Raw genomic sequence first — 20,331 nt, 5'->3', positions numbered from 1 at the left:
CATAAGCAAGCATACATATAAAATGGAAAGAGCTGATAGAAGATATAAATTTGAACACAATTGGGCTAAAGGATTTTGTTACTTTACTTTTGGAGAGTATTATAATCCCAGAAAAATGGGAGTAGGTAGAATTAAAGCTGTCAATGAATATTAATTGAATCCATAAGAAGAATTTGGAAAAAATATTTTGCACAAAAACTTTGATATTGTTACTCTTGTTATGAATGGTAGTCTTAGACATAATTCTTCAGTAAAAGAAAGAGTACCAATCGAAAGAGGTCAATGTCATCTTTTAAGAACCGGACCTAATGAAATAAAGCATGGAATATAAAATGTTGATTAAAATATACAAGGAGAAATATTTGAATTTTGGATCTAAAATGATTAAGTTTTCTAAAAAGAGGAAGGTGAATAAGCTACCTACTAGTTTGATGTTGTTAGAAAGTAGCTAAATACATTATAAACTGTTATTTAAAATGATAATATTGAATTGAGCATTTGTCATCTTGATAAAAACAACACTATTACAATTTAGAATGAATCTTTGAAAAATATATTTATTTTAAATTTAAATGGCCCTGCTATCATTAATGAAACTGTTAAACTCAATGATCGTGATGCCTTTACTGAAGTCTGTGCTTCCTATAATTTAAAATCTACAGAAAGCTGCATAACTTTATTAATATTAAAAGCAATTTGATCTAAAATAATAAAAATCAAGCATGCTTAATTAATTAATTATAAATTTTTAAATCAGCATTGTTTTTTTATCTTTTTTAATTTTGGTAGAATAATTAGTATTTTTATCTCAGATTTCCTTAACATTCAAAAGAATATTGATTGATAGTTTTCTTATTTTTAATTCACTTAAAAACAAATTGTTAAAATTATATTTCAAGAATAGCAAAAAAATTTTTACTTTTTAAAGAAAAAATAATTTTAAATTAAATTCTACTTTATTTGAAGTTTCTATAAATATAAATAATGAATTTATATATTTTTAATATTTGATGATAATTATGTATTTGTTGATGTAAATGACACATTTCAGCATATACTTTAAATTAATAAAAGAAATTTAAAAAAATAAAGAAATTAAATTACTCAATGCCATAACAATTTATTAATATCATTCATATTTATATGATTTAATAAATTAAATTATGATGCATCGCTTTGAATATAAATGCAATTCAGAATCTTCATTACTTCAAACTCCACCAATAAAAATAAGATTGTTTGTTAACAAAAGAAAAGTTTTAGCATAATTGCAGTTCTTTTAATTATCAAAACAATATATATATAGTAATAATAAAAGAAGTGACATTATTTGATTACTCAAGTAAAAGTAATTATGAAGTAAATTTTTTTGCTTTTTCTTATATTAGCTGTAACTTCAGCATACAACAAACTGGAACTACCATATTAAGCTCATAGTATGAATGATCTAGACCTCACTTTATAAGAACTTATAAAAGGTATACTCTAAGTTCTATTGCTAACTTAAGCTTTATTTTTTTATACTATTATTGACTTACTTTTAAATGAGTAAAGGTGTAAATAATTTCAAATTTGATGTGTCTGTAGCTACATAAGAAAGCTGCGAAAATCACTCTACTTGGAATAAAAACTATTAGTAATGCGGTTATTATGGAGGATTTGGCATGAAAGTATATACAAAATTTAAATTATTTAATTTTTGAGTGGACATAAATTCAATATTTATCAATATTTATTAGACTTGCTGTTTAGCATTAAGAGGTGACTGTAGTTAACAACCTGTCTTTAACTATAGCTTTAACACTACTACTGACATGGTATCTATGATATCAAATCCTAAATACGCCTTTATTTTTAGTAAAAATACAACAACAAAAAAGTATCAATAAACAAAGTACTTTGCTTTTAACTTTTAATACAGCTACGACTAAGATTAAATGACTATAGATTTCATCTATGGTTTCTTAAAAGCTATACAAGACTATGATCTCAATTTGAGAATGGTAAAATTATTTACAATTTGTAAATTTTATCAAGTTAAAATTTATGTAAAGGTAACTGGGTCAGGTTGGTTAATCAATTACTTTGATAATAAATGTATCGTCTAACAAAACTGTACTGAAAAAGAACAATTTATTTCTTAATCAGATATAATATTGTAAAGTCCTTATAGCGGGCCAAGAGAAAGAACTATTTAGTTTAACCAAGAAACTACTGTCTTGCCTGAAGTATGCTCCTCAGGTTTCCCAAGTTATATGAAAAATAACTCTATTCCTTTCTAATTCTGGGAACCTTCTTATTAAGACTCAATTTATGACGTTTATGACTAATTCTGGAGTCAGAGATGCCTTAAATTAGGAATTAAAGATCCAGGTAGTTTGATATTAATTAATTAATTAATTTTTGAAATAAGTTTTAAATGACATCATTAATTTCACCAATTTATCATTTATAATAAATATATAATCAATGAAATACTCAATTATTTATTTTAATTAACATTAAATTATTTCTTATTTAGTATAAAGATTCAAGATAACATCTAATTTAAACAGTGAAAATTATGCTACTTTCTTACAAAGAACTAATACTACTTCTGATTCTACATACGTTCCTCCTAAATATCGTTTCTAAAATTAAAGTAGTAGTTTAATAGAATACAATAATTAACATGGAATAACATTTTTGAGTAAAAAAAATGAAATTACAAATATTTATGAAATTAGCATTTACGATAATGTTTCTTTTGACAAAAGTATCGACTCAATATAATTTGACTAAGCTATAACTAAATTATCTTCAAAGGGATCATATTTACAAGTTGAAACAGATTAATAAATAAGCGTTTATAATATATAATAAAATAAATAATTAAAACTAGTTAAGACCATTTCAAAACTAGAAAGCACCTATATCTGTAGTGACATTTTATTAATTAATGAAAAGGATCCTTATGTTTCAATTTCTTACCTTACCTCAAGTTCATTACTTAAAGTGAAAATCGTTAGTGTTGATAACGGTTAGACTCTTTTAGAAATTGAGTAATAAGTGAATAATGTTTAACCATAAGGTTTTAATTATGTCTCAAGTATTTTCTATGAAGGAAAAGTAATATAAATCTACACTTATGAATCAGTTAATCCATCAAATAATGTAAATGAGATATCATTTTTCTACCATACTATTGAATTGAAATCTCAAAAATCTGTAATTTTACAACCTTAATCTCCTTAAAATTTTGGTTCTAACTCATCCTTAAAGATTGAAAATTACAATGGAAATTTATACTTCATTTAGGTAACTTAATTTATTTTTAATTGAATTTATTAATAATTGATTTTTGTGAAAAAGGTAAGCGCTAACGGCTCAGCTTGGAGTGGAGTTTTTATAAACAATGGTGACTGGGCAAAATGTGATCTATATAAACTAGATAAATTTGTTAACTTAAGAAATATTCCTCACACAATTACATACATGTGGGGTAGAGTTGAGGATCTAGTAGAAAGAATACAATCATCAACATTTATAAATAGCTGTGATAAAAAAATTATTTCATCAAAGATATATAACGGTGGAAATCCATAAATTACAGTGAGAAGGGATTCATAAAATAAGCCAACTGCTTATGTCAGTTTGGATTATACTCGCTATGATGAATTACCTCTCCTTACTACTCTATTTTTAGGATCAAATAGTTATGAACCTGAATTTGCAGATGATGTAGATCTAAAAATGATAGAAGTGATTTCTTTTGACTTATTAGAATATGAAATATTTAATATAGCCTATTGAAAAAACTAATCTCTATTTTTTTGACATAAGTTTATTAAATAATAATTAAAATATTAAAAGAATTTATAAAATTATATCAATTAAAAAATTTATTTTTTATAAAAAATATGTTGACCATTTTTATTAAATATATCAAAAAAGTTTAATTCTAAATTAAAATCATTTGAATTAATATAGTAATACTTAAAAGGCTTTAATAAAATTTATACCTTAAAAAATCTCAAATAAATTATTATTCTATTTAATTAAAATTGTTAAATAAAATATAGATAGTTTTTATAATTCTTTGTGAACATTTTTAGAGATTAAAAAAAATTTTATTTTTGATTTTAGTCAAATTTTAAACTTTAAATAATTATTTTTTTGATAAATTTGTTGGCACTAATTTGTCTAAAAATTTAAAAAATTTAAGTGATTATATTAAGTTTTGTTATAATATTTTATATTTATAAAAAAATTATGCAAGTTAAAAAGGTTTTATAGTTTTGATAATTATATTAAATCTGAAAAAATAATAATAAAATAGTCTGTCTTGCTTAATTGTTTATATGATAATAAAAATTTTAAAGATTGATATATTTTATTACAAATTTAGCATATTTATATAATATTTAAAACAAATAATACTATATTTATTCACTTTAATTCACTATAATTAAATATAATTTTTAAAAATCTACTTTAACTATTTGTATGATTTATAGCTGACAACATTTTAAATTAAATCATCCAAACATTTTAGAATATTGGCTTTTTTTAATAATTTTTGATAATTTTTCAATTTTTATGTTAATTCAAAAAGTTTCATCTGTCCTTCTTTTCCTCTCAATTATGTAAGAAACTTCTACTTAAACTTCTTGATTATTTTAAGGCTCAAAGGTAAGCGTTTGGACTTTAGCATTTCTAGGACTTGGTTAGTATTCATAATTACGTCTTTAGAAATCCAAAAGCTAAATCTCCTTAACTGATACAATTTTATAGTTTAATTCATCTAAAACAATATTTGCTTGTTTTTAAGCATTCTTTACAGCTTCTGCAAGCAATTTTTCTCTTAAATTAACAATATTTTGATCTAAAGCTTCATAACGAACGTAATCAATATTAGTTACACCGTTCTAGATAGTGGCATCTATAATCTTGCCTGCTAATTATAGTTTTTAAGTAGAAATGATCAAGCTGTTTCTTACTTTATATCCTTCTAATTCTTAACTATACGTTTAAGTAGAATTATTAAAGATTTATAGATAGCTTGGGTAAATTTGTATTCCAGCAGTAGAAAATTCACTTTCATTAAGTCCAAGCTATTTCAAAGAGTTTATTGAATTATTTAATATTTCTGAGTTTTTATTTAATGAGTCTGAAGCTATTGATTATAAAGTTTCTATCGAAAGCCCAATAACAACTTATTCAGATCTTAACGTACCTACTGCTTTACCTACTACTTTAAATGGTTCAGGTAAAAGGCGGAGTTTAATTTATTCAGAACTTTCATCGCAATTATAATCACTGCGTAAGTTAGATTTTGTTAGTAGCAAAAAATTTAAAAAAATGAACAGGATGAGAATTTGTTTCATTTATTTCTTTACTTTATTATTTCTGATTATTATTATTTTTCTAAAGATTTATTGATTTATAAAATGCTAGAAATTTTGATCATAATTTAAAAATATCTTTTTATAATTTATTAATATAATTCTAATATTTAAATCAGATGAAGATCAGATTAATTATATAAAATACATAATATGACTTATTATCAGAAATATTATAATTATAAAATTTACATAAAAACTCTATATCATCACTTCATTTTTTTTGTTCTAAGTTTATTCTATATAATGTAGTTAGCAAGCATAGAAATATATTATTTTATTTTAATTTATACTAACTTACTATAGATTTGATGTAATAATACACTAAAAAGTATTTTTATTTTTAAAATAAACTATTTCAATCGTCATCCTATTCTAATTTCTTGATGATAAAGAAGACTTCAACTTACACTTCTTATTTATTAACTGAGCTGAATACCTTAGTTTCAGCATAACTATCTGGTTAAGGAGAAGGCATAGGTCTAGGCTGAGGGTGAAAAGGTGGTTGGTATTGGTGGTAGTCAACTATCTAGATGTTTTTTATTGAAACTATCTCATATTGTAACTCATCTAGAACAATTTTTGCTTATTTTCTAGCATTTCTCACTGCTTCTGCAAGTAGTTTTTCTCTCAATTTAGTAATGTTATGACTTAATGGGTTGTATTCTATATAGTCAATATTAGTTACTCCATTTTAAACAGCATTGTCAATAATCTTGCCAGCAAGATTTATTTATTTTGTGTTTATTGTAATACTGTTTCTAACTTTATAGCCTTCAAACACTGAATGATATTATTATGTATCTTTATTGTACTCAGATCTATAGCTTGGATAGACAGATAGACCATTAGTAGAAAACTCATTATCAGAAAGACCAAGAGTTTTAAAAGCTGTGATTGCATTATTAATTATTTAAGAATTTCTATTTAAAGACTCTGCTGCTTCCTTATCTAATGTTTCTACAGTGAGTCCAATTGAAACCTGCTCAGATTGTAATATTCCGGTTGCTTTACCAGTAACTCTAAAAGGTTCAGGTAAATAATGTAACTAAATAGCGTCAGACTGATGACACTTCTAGTTACCTAGTGAAAGTCCACTCAAAAAAAGAATATACAAAGTAATAAAGAAAAAAGATCTCATTTTTGTATTTTTTTTGATTAATCTTTGGTTTTTGAATTAATTATATCTAAGCTAAATAACAATTTGATTTCTAATTCAAATAAAGTCTAAAAAACGATAAACAGTATCTTCATAATCAAAAAATTTTTTTATTTTCAATTAAAAATAATAATTTGATAATTTTTAACCAATAAAATAACTTAGCTTTTAATAAAATAATATAATATTATATGAGGATACCGATGCTCATATTCTATTATCTGTTTTAAGTATTATTTATTGTTAATATATAATATAAAAATAAAGGCAAATGATTGAAGAATAAATAGATAATTTTAGACAAGATTTTTTTTTTTGATATAGTAATTTAAAAAAAATAATGACTACTAAATGTTTTAATTATTTAAATTATTTTAAAATAAATATCTTTTATAAATTATAGAGCTTCATTTTTATCCTCTTCTACCTCTTGCACCTCTAGAAGCTGCTCTTGGTTTTTTTTATGCTTTTTGCTACTACCTTGCTAATCTTCTTTATTACAATCTTTCTTATTGCTATTTAAATTCTTTTATAATGAATATATTAAAATTGAAATTAAATAATGTTGTTAGTGAAACTATTTACTTTCTACGCATTCACATTCTCTATATTTACCACCACATTTATAGCAAAATTCATATTTACATCTGCAGGTCATATGGTCACAACCCTATTCATAGTTAGACATAATTATTTTAAATTTTATAAAAAATTGACTAGTTTATTTACTTAATTCTTCTCAACCCAAAATTTGCATTTTATACACTGTTTAAATTTCTTGCCTTTAACAAATTTTTCGAATTTAGCATCATTTTCATCTTTTTTGTTGGTAATTTCATATTCTTTGCAACTCATCCCTTTATGAAAGACAACACGACATTTTAGACAATATTCTTTTTTACACATAAGACACTTGAAAAAACCATCATCTTCATTTTCATCATAGGCAAACACATATTTACAATCAGGTGTAGGACACCAAGACATCTATGAAAAAATATATCTAACTTTTATTTTAAATGTGTTAAAGATTTTTACTTCATCACCGTGTTCATCTACATAAGATTACAAAGAGTATTATATATAATTTTCATAAACCTCTTTTCCTAATAATTGTTTGAAATCATCAACCAAGATTTCTGTTTTACACTTTTCATCAGGACAGAGTATCTGAGCTTTTCTATCTTAAATCTTATGGAAAAAAATTCAATGTATATATTAAAATTGAAAAGAAGCTCATAATAACAAAAAAGAAATTACTTTATTTTTTAAATATTCAATTAAACATTCCTTATGAAAAACATGATCACAATTTTCTAGAGCTAAAACACTTTCAGTATATAGTTCGCACATACAAATAGGACATTCGATATCGTCATCTTCATTATTTTTCATATTTTAATCCTATTCCTCTTCTTACTAAAGCTAGCGAATTAATTCTAAAGTTTTTTGTTCATCCTCATCGTAATTTTAAAATTACTTCATATATTATTGGACATCAAAATCGCTATTTTAATCATCAACTTCATTATCATAGTCAGTACGGCTATTGCTTTCTTTTTAAGATTTATTTGGATCATTTTTGCTTTTTTAACAAAATTTAAAGTAAAATTGATAGACAAAACGTATATTATAAATTATTTACTTAATTCCATTTGAATCATTACAATCAGACTATCTCTAATCTGGCTTGCTTTTTTTCCCTTAACCTTAAAGGTAAAAATTACCTTTGCTAGATTTGTTTCCTTTTTATTGATCTTAATTATCCTATTCATCGGTATGCTAATTTAAATTGATATCATTCAAAGGTGGAGTGGCATCTATATATTCTTCATTATTTTTACTATTTTCTAATTTTTTATCAGATTTTTATCTTCTATCATTCATTTGTTAATCTTCTTCATATTCTAAATTATTATTTTAGCATACTTATTTAATCATTTCTATATGCTATTAAATATTTTCTGTATCTGAATCTAACCCACATATGAAACCTATAACAAACGCTTAAAAACAGTTGATACCTGATTTTGTCATAGTATCACTGAACTCCTATAAATTGCTAACCATAGATTAAATCATATTTTTATTACTCATTTTCCTATATTTTTTTCTCAAACAAACTTGTAGTAGATGCAAGCAATAATACTTTAATTTTTAACAATTTGCAATTTAATTTTTTTTGCTTAATATTATGAATAAATACAAATGACCAGAATTTAATATCAAAATATCTTTTAATACTCGTTAAATGTAACAAGTAGTTATCAAACTAATTACTAAAATAATTAATTAATTATTTTATTTTATCAAAGTAATGTTATCTCTAAATTAAAAAAAAGCTATTTAAATTAATTTTAAATAATCTTTAAATAAATTAAAATAATTAATAATTATTTTACCTTTTGAATGTGTCCTTAAAATAAAATAAATAAATAACTAAATAATATTTTCGCGGTTTGAAGATTAGATAGATTGTATAAGAAAATATTGTCCATTTAATTTGAGTTTCTAAATTATTATTTTTAACTTTTTTTTGTTTTATGGCTGATTTGAATTATTCTCATTATTTCCTATCCTTTATATTAATTTTATTAAAATTGTTTAATTGATAAAATAATTTTTAAGTTAATTAATTTAATTTAAAATACTTTTTTTATTTACCTTATTTAAATTAAAATACTTTTTTTATTAAATTCATTTAATTAAAAACTTTTTTATGAATCAAGTAAATTAATACTAATTAATTATCTCAGTTTTTTAAAAAATGAAATAAATTTAAATTCCTTTACTAACTTATTTTACTTAAAAATTTGTCAAATTTAAAATAAAAAGAACAATTTATAAATAATTTTAATATAGTAAATAATTAATTTAAAAGTTTTAATTTTATTCAAAATATTAGAAAAAATTAATTGAAAAAAAGTATTATAAAATTATTCCAAAATAAACAAATCTTTAAAAAGATCCATAAATAGGATAATTTTAAGTAATTACTTTAAAATTTATATTCACAACTATTTCAAGCAATAAATTATCTATCAAATATTGTAAATTATCTTTCATATTCTACCAAAATATTTAAATCTATTTTATGTAAAAAATATAATTTATTTAAAAATATTAAATGTAATTAATTAGCCTTTTTTTACAAAAGAATCCAAGCTTTTTTAATTTTCAGCAGGTACCATTCAAAAGCAATTTTTTATATTTTAGCCATTTTAAAAGTAAGTTAAATAAAAACCAATTAAAAAAAATGAATATTGATAGAATAGTGATAATTATCCAATTAAAGTTAAAATATCTAAAAGATTTTCCTATCTAACTATTTATTTTTTAGTAAATTTATAGAATTGATCGATTGTAAAAATTAAAGTTTCCCCTTTTTTGATAAATTGAATAACTTTTGGTTGATATCGATTATTTAAATAAAAAATTAATGTTGCTATTTTAGATTGAATTACGTCTTAATTTATGAATATAAAAAATAGATACCATCATTACACTTATAATTTATGATGACAAAATATTAATTATATTTGATTTAAAAGTCTAATTTTTTAGTTTTTCAATCATCATAATTTATATTTCCAACCAAACAAAAGATAAAATCTAAAGTATATTTATATTACTAAAAGAGAGGAAGGTATAAATAAGAAACAAGCTACTCTTCTATAAAATCCCTTAAAAACCCTATTTATTTATTAAACTTATCTAATCAATCAATAAAAGATACTGCTTGGCTTTAGTTTATAAGCAACACCAGACAAAGTAATTTATTTTGTTAACATCATTGAAAAGTATAAAACAATATTTTTTTCCTTAGTAACTTAAAAAATAGACATTAAAGCAACTTTAAAAAGCAAAAAAATATTATAAACATATATAAAACAATGAACGGTAAAAGAAAATAAGGAGCTCAAGTAGCATAAATAAATGCAACTTAGCGTGATAAGAAAAAAAAAATAGAATAGTAAATTGAAGAAAGCACTAATAATTCTTAAGCTAACTCTTTCAACGATGAAGAAGAGGAGGAAGATGGTTTATCAAACGATAATCAATAATAGCAGTAGGGAAATGGAAAAGGTAATATAATATTTCCTTTTTTCAAAATGCTTAAATTTATATTTTCCTTACTTAAGTATCTACAATGTATTATTAACTCAATTAAATTTATAGAAAAGGTAAAGAGTCGTCAAGATAATTCGTTAAGCGTACTTACCAAAAGATTTGTTCAGCTCATATAGAATTCGCCAAATTAAACAATTGATTTAAATGAAACAGTTTCTAGTTTAAAAGTTTAAAAGCGTCGTATTTATGATATAACTAACGTACTCGAAGGTATTTACCATTTTTATTTAGTTTGAATTTATAAAATCTCAAATCATTAAATCACTGAAGGAAACAAACGATCGGCTACTTTCTTAAATTTATATAATTAAGAAGTATTCAAAATAATACAATTTTAAAAAAAAGTAACAAGATATTATTAAAAGAATTTTAAAAAGCATTAAATACTATTTTTGCTTGATCTTTCTGTTAAAATGTTAATTCCCTTCAAAAAGATATTTTACGATATTTGATCCAAAATTTAAAGGATTATTTTAAAAGTTTAATTTAATTGAAATCCACTACCTTACACAAAAAGATATAGAAATAATTAATTTGATTATCTGTATGAATAAAAATGATTAAAACTTTCAATATACTTTAATTCAATTGCTTATTTTAATATGATATTGAGATCACTTCTCAAAAAGATTTAGAATTTATTTCAAAAATAACAAAAAAACAACCAAATATTGTAAAATTTAATTTATTTTGCGGGAAAAAAACAGATAATTTAATTAATTTAAAATTTCTTTTTGGAGGGTAAATATTATTAGAATTTATCAATAATTTATTTGATAGAATTTAAAATTAACAAAAATATTTAAAACTAAAAAATTATTAATTAATATGTGATTTAATTTTATTCATATTCAGTTTATTTACCATTATTAGTGAAATTTTATCTTTTAATTGTAAAATAATATTTTAAATAAAGGTATTGGATATATTGAAAAGATTCACAAAAATAAAATTAAGTGGGTTGGAGGAACAGAAGATCCTGAACTCCAAACCGAAATTCAAAAAATGTAGGAAGAATTAGCTCATCTTGAAAAACAAGAATAATAAATGGATTCTTGGATAAAATATTTGCATGATTAACTAAAAAATACATTTAATAATAACGAAGAAGAGTCTAAATATGCTTATTTGACATAAGAAGATTTTAAAAAGTTATATAAATAATGTATGAATGATTCAGGCGAAACTATGTTTATTATTACTGCACCAAAAGGAACTACAGTAGAAGCACCAATCCTAGAGTCAGAAATACAATATGAATACCCATACCAACTCTTCTTAAATAGTTAAAAATTAGGAGAATTGGAAGTTTTCTTATGCTCAGATGAAAATGACCAATAAGAAGTTAAACCTACAAAGTAATCTTAAAAGAAGATGAGAATCCCAGGTGAAGATGAAATGGAGGAAGAAAATAACAATATTTTTAATCAAGCCATTCAATAATAATCAAAAATTAAAGCAAATAATAAAAACAAAAAAGGAAACAACTAAAATATTTCTGATATGATTGAGTGAGAAAAAATAAAAAATGAGTGAAAATCAATAATAAATGTAATACCTAAACAAATAATTTGTTTGCAATAATTAAAAAACAAAGCAAACTATTCTAAAATGAATTATAAATAAATAAATATATTAGTAAAATAACTCTAAAATAAATTATTTTAAAGCAATAAATACTACTTATTATCAACTAAAATAACTTCCAAATCTAATAGATTAAGTAACCTTATAATCTTTATATGTTAATTATTGTATATGAATTAACTTCATATCCATATTTAAAATTTTAGAACACTAATAATCATTTTAATTTCTTTTTTATTAAATCATTTTTTAATCTCATTTAATAATATGATTAAATTATAAGCTGAAAAAAATATTTTTATTATTCAAACAATTAAATTTTTTTGTTTTTTTCATGAAAAATAATAAAACTATAAAATATTTTTATTAAATTTGTATTGTTTTTTATTATAAAATGAGGAAAAGTTTTTATAAATTAATTAGCAAAATAGTATTATGAATTCATGAAAGATTATAAAAAATAATTAAAATAGCTTTGTAAATTTATCATTTTATTGAAGTAATTAAACATCAAATAAGATTTTGAAAAAAAATAATATAAGTTTTAATAAATTAATATTGTTAAATTCAACATTTCTATGTGAATATTCAAATAATAATAATTGATGATAAATATGGTTTACTTTATAAATAATTTAGAGTTATAAATTGGTTTTACATGTATTTTTCTATATTTAAATTAAGTTAAAGTTTAATATTATATTAGTGTATTTGTTTATATATAAATATCGCTTATCTATTAGATTTTCTTTAAGAGTTTTTATATTTATTTAATTTTTATTAAAATCTATTAAAATTATTTCTTTTTTAAAAAATATTAACAATAAGATTAAAAATAAATTTTGGTTAGTATTTTCTGTGAATTTATTAAATGATTAAAAATAAGTATTTTCAATTCATACAATCACAACATTTTCAAATACATTTGTTGTAATCTCTTCAGATATTTAGGGTTAGGCTGTGATTTGAATCCCGTTTTGTTAATTATCTATTCCATTCTAAAATTCTAACTTTTCTATTGATACAATTCTACTTTAAGAAGCTATATCTATGCTTTGATTAAAATTAGATTTTCTTAAGTATGAGTTATTCATTTAGAGGATTGTCTTATTGAAGAACTCGGATTTAGTTCTGAGAGACTCTACATTTTCATATATTTTATCAGATTCTAAATAGCCACAAACTATTTACAAGGTTGTGCAGTAGTACCCAATTTTACTTTATTAAGTGCTCTTTGATAGAAAAGATGAAATTAACTTTAAGTGAGAATTTATTTAAGTGCATTTGCTTTTAAGAACTATGAAGACAAGGATATTTATTAAGTCATCACTTGCTATCAAATTCTACTCCAGATAGTCTATATTTTTTTCGTAAAACTCAGAAACACATTAAGGTATCAGCTCAAAGCACTAGACTAATAATTTCATTTTATGAACGGGGCTATTATAGAAAGTTAAATTTTGAAGCTTTTTGATTGCTTTATAGTATGGGCAATTTTAATCTAAACTATTTTTGCGTTGTATTTTCAAGTAGTTTGTCTAATGTCTAAAAGCATTATTGCTGTTATATTGTGTTAAGCGAATATCTTAGCTTGATGAGCTTTATTTTGAATTTTTAGAAGAGTTAGATTTACTTGAGTTTTTGTTAGAAATTTAATTTTTATTTTAACCATTAGGTGAATAACAACAATTCTGAGATTTAGGTGATGAAACATTCATAACATGGGATTTTGTTTATTGCTTGTTATTATATATAAATGAAGAAGAATCCCTTTCTTCTAGTTGAGATATCTTAGGAATGCATGTTTCTTCTAGAATTTCATCTTTTCCGTCCTAATCTTACATGCTAACTCTATATGGGTCTGAATCTCTTTGATTATATTTGCACTTAGACTAAGAAAGAATTCTCTTCTCTCTTCCTAAAACTTATTCAGTTGTTTGATAGCTATTTGAATTTTAATTACTCGATGCTTAAGTTGTGCTTTCTTAATTGGTTTTTGGTGAGACACTTTATTTATCACTACTTTTATTCTTACACATGCTATTTTAGTTTTCTTTATTTTGAGCATGCTTTGAAACTTAAGATTTTTCGTTGTTGTCGTATTTGGGTTAACTTATGCATGAAGAACTCTTTGAGTTTTAATTCATTAGAAATATCTCACTTTCTTCTTCCAACATTTCAAGTTACTTTTTTGGTTGATTTTAAGCAATATGCTATTAGCTTAATCTGATGTTGTTAGTATAGTTACTTGGCTAGTTTTTTGCAGACAGACGTATGCTATTAGGAGATTCACTTTGTTTATTTAATTAATTTGTTTAATTATTATTTTTATGGATATGATTAATGGTTTAGCCATTAGCTGAAGCTTAATTTTATTGTGGGCTTAACTAACCTTGAGGTTAATTTTAATTCTTTTACTGTTGATTTTGCACTTATTATTTTGCCCATTCTATAGTTTTATTGTTTAAGCAAAATTTAGGATGAATTTCTAAGTGGTGAGGGAGGACTTTATCTAAATTTATCATTTTTGATTATAGATTTTTCTCTTTTTCAATTAGTGATGCTTATGTGAGCTCAAAGCAAACATTATATATTTCATCATCAGCAAAAAAGATATTGACAAGAAAATTCCATAAGTTTTCTTTGTTAACAAGTTAAGAATATTTCTTCTAAGGTAGAATGTTATCTAGATCATAAAAAAAGATAACACAATATAGAAAAAAGTGTATAAACTATAAAATGTCTTTGAGCATTTCGTCTATCAAATCTTCTTACACTTCCATCTTTCCTTAATTCTAAAGTTTTATTAGTAAACTAGAGTATTTTTCCATGAAGTACTTTTTATATAATTTTTTTATAGCTCTAAGTCCATTTAGCTTCTCATCCAGAGATTTTTCTAAAAAATTTGATATTCTTTTGTAAAAATTAACCATTTTAAGTGCATCAATATATATCTCGTTTTGTTGAATATTAATTTAGTGTTAGCTGTCTCTTTACTAAATATAATTATTGTTATTACTTTAGTTGTTTCCAATTTAATTTAGATTTTCCTGATAAGCTACTGCTGCTGCGTTATTAAGCAACAAAGTATTATTGTTCATTTAGCTAATAATGTTTTAATTTCTTTCTCTTAATTGCTGTCTTTATTCTAAGTTATCATTATATTATAAAACATTTGCATGCTAGTCAGCCATGATTGTAAATATCTCACTTCTCATCAAATTTGTATCTATCTTAGTGCCATTTATATTTTCTTGTAGTTCTTCTTCGAAGATAGGTATTCTTTCTATTAGAGTACCAATATTTTTATCGTCCTTTTAAAATGCCTTATTATTATTATTTTCTTACTAGATAATAGTGTTATTTTCATTCATTAAGTCATCTGTGTTAAATATTGAAATATTTTTTTCTTTTCCCACACTTTAAGATTTATCATTCGATTGCAATTAATTATGTTATTTTTAGCATGATAATCGTTAATCATTATATTCAATAATGTTGACTTTAGGCATTAACTCACCTTAATTAAGTAATATATTTTAAGAGTAAGATCTTTAATTCTCATTTTAAATTGGAGATTCTTAATTATTAGATATATTGCTAAGGAATAAAGGATTTTGTTGTTTTAAAGTTCTATTATATTCATCAATCTACCCTTCAACTATTTCTTCTAACTCTTCCTCTGCGAAAAAATCTTCATATTATTCCATAGGAACATCAAGTAAATAATCAAGCTCTGTCATTGTTTCTGTTTAATATATATAAAATGATTGGTAAAATATTACTTAGAATTATTTATTTGATCACTTGCATAAAAAAATTTGATTAATTAAAATACTTATAAGAGAAATTAACATCTAAACTAATTAATGTAATAAATATGTAATACTTTTATTAATATAAAACGTAATTTTAAAAAATGTCCATTTTTTTATACTTTTTTAAAATTTTATAAATATTTATTTACCTATTGTGTATATCAGAGATATAATTTATGTTTTTTAAAACTCAAACACTTTGGAGTCATTTTTCATGTATTTAAGTAAACGCAGAGTCTACTCAATCCATTGATAAGGCTTCTAATTATAAATCAATTCGCATTCATCTTCTGCATACTCAAACCAAGTGAACTAATGAAATAAAATATATTTATAAAAATTAAAACTTCCAATAAAATAAAGTGTTAAATTTTTTGCAATAAACCAATTCCAATTTTTTATAGGTAAGTTGATTGATTATTAAATTAATATTTCAAAGATGAATAAAATATTTCGATAATAAAAACAGAAAAATAGAGATTTTGTTTACCTAATTCTTTGGATCTGATTTTTTTTTTATATTATAAGCAATGTAGGTATTGGAGTTGAAGTTAGAGATAGAATAGTTGTTCTCAATCTTCTACTTTATTTAATTATTATATTATTTCAACTTATTTTTGATTGTATTTTTAAGTTGGGCTTTTTAGTCGTTTTAATACTTTTAACCATTAATTTTTGAACTAGATTTCTAACCCATATTTACTTTAAATGTTATGAAGTAAACCCAAGAGTGTTGGTGTTTATATTATAGTAGAATTAAAAAAAATTGTAGGCTATTTAGCAATAATAATAATAAGTCCCTTTAGTTATTCTGTTAATAAATATAAAGGTAATGTATTATTGTTTGACTTGAAATTATTAATTTTTTGATATTTTCAATTAAAAATTCAATTATTTTAAATGAATATATATAGATACTTTCTTCTAATCAATTTTTTTGGTACATTAAAGCACTTTATAATAAAAAATAAGTAGAAAATATTCATTTGTTCATTTTTCTTTGTTTATTTGTCATTAAAACTCAATACATATTTTATTTCAGTTTTTTAGTTGGCTTTATAAAGAAAATACATAAGATAGTTTCCATGTAATATGGTAATAGTTTTTTAATTAAATGGAGTAGATTGAATTATTTTTTAAGACTGACTCTTAATTAAATGATAAAGAGATAATTTATGCACTAATTTATACGATTATCATTTTCTTATTAAGTAAGACGCAAAGGTTTTCATGTTTTTTTAATTAATTATTAAAATTTGCAAATAAATAGAAAGATTTATAAACAAATTAAAAAAAAAAGTTCATTCGTATCTAAAAAGACATCTTTCTTTCCTTTACCCATTATTTAAACATATGAAAAACTTGATTTGTGACATATTTTTTTCTTCCTAAATTCTTTTATAAATCTAAAATATTCTCTGTCCATAATACAAGTGATCTCTATTCTCTCTTTGAATTTACATGAATTTTATGATATTCTTTTATTGGTTTATCTTACACTCCATTTTTTCTCAGAAGTACCTTTTTGCAAATTTTTGACTTTTTCAGATTAGATATTGTAAATATGTAAAAATTTTTGCAAAATAGTCTAATTAATTAATTTAAAGATAAAAATTTGATTAGACTCAATTTTAATAATTTCTCCAAAAATTGAAAATAAAACCTTTAAATATTTTATTTTAAGTGCAAGTTTATTTTATGAATTACAATCATTATTTTTCTTGCTTTAAAAAATTTATTATTAAATTTTACTAAAATATATATAACATTTTATAAAAATTATAAATGAAAATTCTTGGACTGATTTTTAATTATGGCTTATCTTTTGCTTTTTGGGTGATAAAAATTTTTAAAAAGCAATATCTTTATCTCAAATATTGTCCAAAGATTTAATAATTTGATTTATATTAAATGGTTCGAAAGATATCTTTGTAATATGAAAAATATTATCAAATTTAATAATTTGAAAAACAATAAATATTTATAATTAATTGTGAAGAAATTCTTTCAGAAAAAAAATAAACTTAAAATGAAATACGAATTGATTTATAACATTCCAAATAGATTTATTTTTAATAATTGTCTAGCAATTAAATAATAAAATTAAAAATGTAGCTAAATTTAATGAATAAGACTTATTTATTCATTTTCTAATTAATTTAATTTTTTAAAATTATTGATTTATTTCAGCCATTTTATTATTGTTAACTAAAAATGAATTTAAAGTTAAATTTTATTGAAAATTAAATTTAAATCTAACAAACTAATCAATAATTTTATAAATTATACCATACATACATAAATATTACTTGAAATTTAACTTTAAATTATTTTTTTAATAACTAATATAAACTAATAATTTTATTTATAAATTCATATTACTATTTAATGTTTGTTTTTTTACATTTTAATTTTTAGATTTAACTAAAATGAATGATTTTTCATTTTTTTTGAATAAATATTCAAAAACAAACAATTAAATGTATTTTTTTAATATCTTAATTTTATATTTTTAAAATGAAATATTTTGTTTTTATAATTCATCAGATTTATATTAAAAATTTTTTTATTTCATTATTAACGTTGAATTCTAACACACTGTTAATTTTCTTTTGCTTTTTGATAAAAAAAATAAAATATGTTTATTTTTCTTATTGATGATGATAAAATATCATACAATAGATAAAATATAAACCATATATTAAACTTTGATAAATTTATTTTATAATTTTATTAATATTTTTACATATTTATAAATTTGTTTTTTTAATATATTTTTTCATAGTTTAGGCTCAACTCTCAGTCTTTTTTTCTTGTTAGCGAAAGGAACTAGAAGTATCACCGTATACGAGAGGAATTTCAATTAAATCAAATTATATACCGCAAAGAGGACTTTCAGGATCTTCTACTTTGACAGTTCTAATATTGTTTACTCCTTTATAAGTTTATGATTTTCCTTAAGTAATTGGATTAGTTGTGATTGTGAAAGAGTTAGTGTAGCCAAGCTTAGTAACTCTGAAACCATTTTTATTGAGAGCAGGATAGAAACCTTAACTTTAATAAGCAGGATCAACAGCTGTATAATGGTTCATAACGCATGTGTTACGAGGTAATTCAGGGTCTAAATCTTTTCCCATGCATTCATCGTGGTATTTAGTAATTACCTTAAACATTTATGGAAGGGGGAAACCTTCTCTTCTTTAATTCCAGTAGTCTACATAATCTACACCGATTTAACAAGCAACAATCTTGTTATCGCAGATAAGAATAGAACCAGTTTAAGTAGCCAAAGCAGGTTATAATCTCCATCTAAGGAAAGGAGCAATTTCCTCGTATGTAGTTTAAAATCTCATCCAGAGAGGATTAGTTTTGGTAAAGCTATCATAAATGAGCTTAACACAATCTTCTAAGTGTTCTTCTCTCATAATATCTAAGGTGTAGTCAGTACGTCTAGCAGGCTTTTCGGCAGGAGCTGGTTGAGTTTAGGTCTTTTCTTCCTATTTTGTTTGAGTTTATTGCTCAATGGTAGCGTTTTATTCCATTTCTTAAGTATATATATTAACTGTGTGTTATTTTGCTATATTTATTTTATTGAAGGGTATGATAATATATCCAAATCTATTTTTTTATAATATTAATATTTATAATTTTGCAATGCGGGATTTGTGTTTTATAGCTTAGAAAAACTTATCATTTCTGATTAATATCACGTCACTGATATATGTAATTTACAAATCTAAGATAAATATAAGAAAGAATATTTAAAAATTGGGTAGATTCAACTATTTTAGATTAATCTCAAAGTTACTATACCCACCGAATAAAAAGTTAATATATAAAATATAGATGTTATCAATCTCCCTATAAAATTAATCAAATCATTTTGTATTCATTTTGAATTGAGAAAGAAATTTATTTCTTTTTTGTGTAAACAAGATTTTTGATAATAAAATTCTTTTGTATCTTTAAAATAATAAAGCAATGCACGTAGATTCGAATATTCTAAATTTCTTATTTGAATACTTTTTGAGTATTCTATTCGTTTTATTTGATTTTTGAAGAGTATATAATATAATTTCTATTCTATGAAATTAATTTTTTTCATTTGCCAAAATTGTTAATAAAAAAGTAATAAAAATAAATGTGTTTTTGACCAAAAATCTGCTATGTACTTTGAATTTAAAATAAAAAATCAAATAGAATTAAAGAAATATTTTTAAAAGAAGATTGAGAATAATATTTTTTAAATTGC

The 20,331-nt window shown here is 22.3% G+C and overlaps 8 protein-coding genes across 8 annotated transcripts; 3 read left to right on the top strand and 5 right to left on the bottom strand. All coding sequences in view use genetic code 6, as the record gives it.

Annotated features, from left to right (window-relative positions):
- Window positions 1-22: 22 nt before the first annotated feature.
- TTHERM_01099200 (pirin-like protein) lies at window positions 23-700 on the top strand (the record flags this gene model as incomplete). Its single annotated transcript, XM_001030336.3, has 1 exon — window positions 23-700. The coding sequence occupies one exon, from the start codon at window positions 23-25 to the stop codon at window positions 698-700; it is 678 nt and encodes a 225-aa protein (XP_001030336.1).
- A 654-nt stretch (window positions 701-1,354) lies between these two features.
- On the top strand, window positions 1,355-3,792 carry TTHERM_01099190 (hypothetical protein; the record flags this gene model as incomplete). Its single annotated transcript, XM_001030335.2, has 6 exons — window positions 1,355-1,478; window positions 1,555-1,670; window positions 1,740-2,003; window positions 2,055-2,373; window positions 2,522-3,297; window positions 3,352-3,792. The coding sequence occupies 6 exons, from the start codon at window positions 1,355-1,357 to the stop codon at window positions 3,790-3,792; spliced, it is 2,040 nt and encodes a 679-aa protein (XP_001030335.2).
- Window positions 3,793-4,586: 794 nt separating this feature from the next.
- Window positions 4,587-5,366, bottom strand: TTHERM_01099180 (hypothetical protein; the record flags this gene model as incomplete). The annotated part of the gene is made up of 1 exon (XM_001030334.3): window positions 4,587-5,366. The coding sequence occupies one exon, from the start codon at window positions 5,364-5,366 to the stop codon at window positions 4,587-4,589; it is 780 nt and encodes a 259-aa protein (XP_001030334.1).
- Window positions 5,367-5,742: 376 nt separating this feature from the next.
- TTHERM_01099170 (outer membrane protein) lies at window positions 5,743-6,525 on the bottom strand (the record flags this gene model as incomplete). The annotated part of the gene is made up of 1 exon (XM_001030333.1): window positions 5,743-6,525. The coding sequence occupies one exon, from the start codon at window positions 6,523-6,525 to the stop codon at window positions 5,743-5,745; it is 783 nt and encodes a 260-aa protein (XP_001030333.1).
- Window positions 6,526-6,950: 425 nt separating this feature from the next.
- Window positions 6,951-8,739, bottom strand: TTHERM_01099160 (IBR domain protein; the record flags this gene model as incomplete). Its single annotated transcript, XM_001030332.2, has 6 exons — window positions 8,189-8,739; window positions 7,804-8,128; window positions 7,582-7,734; window positions 7,273-7,530; window positions 7,129-7,213; window positions 6,951-7,069 (listed from the first exon to the last, which is right to left on the bottom strand). The coding sequence occupies exons 1-6, from the start codon at window positions 8,638-8,640 to the stop codon at window positions 6,951-6,953; spliced, it is 1,392 nt and encodes a 463-aa protein (XP_001030332.2). The 5' UTR covers window positions 8,641-8,739.
- A 1,697-nt stretch (window positions 8,740-10,436) lies between these two features.
- Window positions 10,437-12,189, top strand: TTHERM_01099150 (transcription factor e2f/dimerization partner; the record flags this gene model as incomplete). Its single annotated transcript, XM_001030331.1, has 3 exons — window positions 10,437-10,629; window positions 10,723-10,884; window positions 11,591-12,189. The coding sequence occupies 3 exons, from the start codon at window positions 10,437-10,439 to the stop codon at window positions 12,187-12,189; spliced, it is 954 nt and encodes a 317-aa protein (XP_001030331.1).
- Window positions 12,190-13,157: 968 nt separating this feature from the next.
- TTHERM_01099140 (vacuolar sorting protein 9, VPS9 domain protein) lies at window positions 13,158-16,932 on the bottom strand (the record flags this gene model as incomplete). The annotated part of the gene is made up of 3 exons (XM_001030330.3): window positions 16,570-16,932; window positions 16,229-16,391; window positions 13,158-16,009 (listed from the first exon to the last, which is right to left on the bottom strand). The coding sequence occupies exons 1-3, from the start codon at window positions 16,774-16,776 to the stop codon at window positions 13,158-13,160; spliced, it is 3,222 nt and encodes a 1,073-aa protein (XP_001030330.1). The 5' UTR covers window positions 16,777-16,932.
- Window positions 16,933-18,871: 1,939 nt separating this feature from the next.
- TTHERM_01099130 (hypothetical protein) lies at window positions 18,872-19,714 on the bottom strand (the record flags this gene model as incomplete). The annotated part of the gene is made up of 1 exon (XM_001030329.2): window positions 18,872-19,714. The coding sequence occupies exon 1, from the start codon at window positions 19,619-19,621 to the stop codon at window positions 18,872-18,874; it is 750 nt and encodes a 249-aa protein (XP_001030329.1). The 5' UTR covers window positions 19,622-19,714.
- Between the last annotated feature and the right edge of the window lie 617 nt (window positions 19,715-20,331).

This window comes from Tetrahymena thermophila (genome assembly GCF_000189635.1).
Source record: "Tetrahymena thermophila SB210 genomic scaffold scf_8254544, whole genome shotgun sequence".
Taxonomy (NCBI): Eukaryota; Ciliophora; class Oligohymenophorea; order Hymenostomatida; family Tetrahymenidae; genus Tetrahymena; species Tetrahymena thermophila.
The sequence above is the reverse complement of the archived record's forward strand: the minus strand, read 5'-3'. Positions and strand labels throughout refer to the sequence as shown.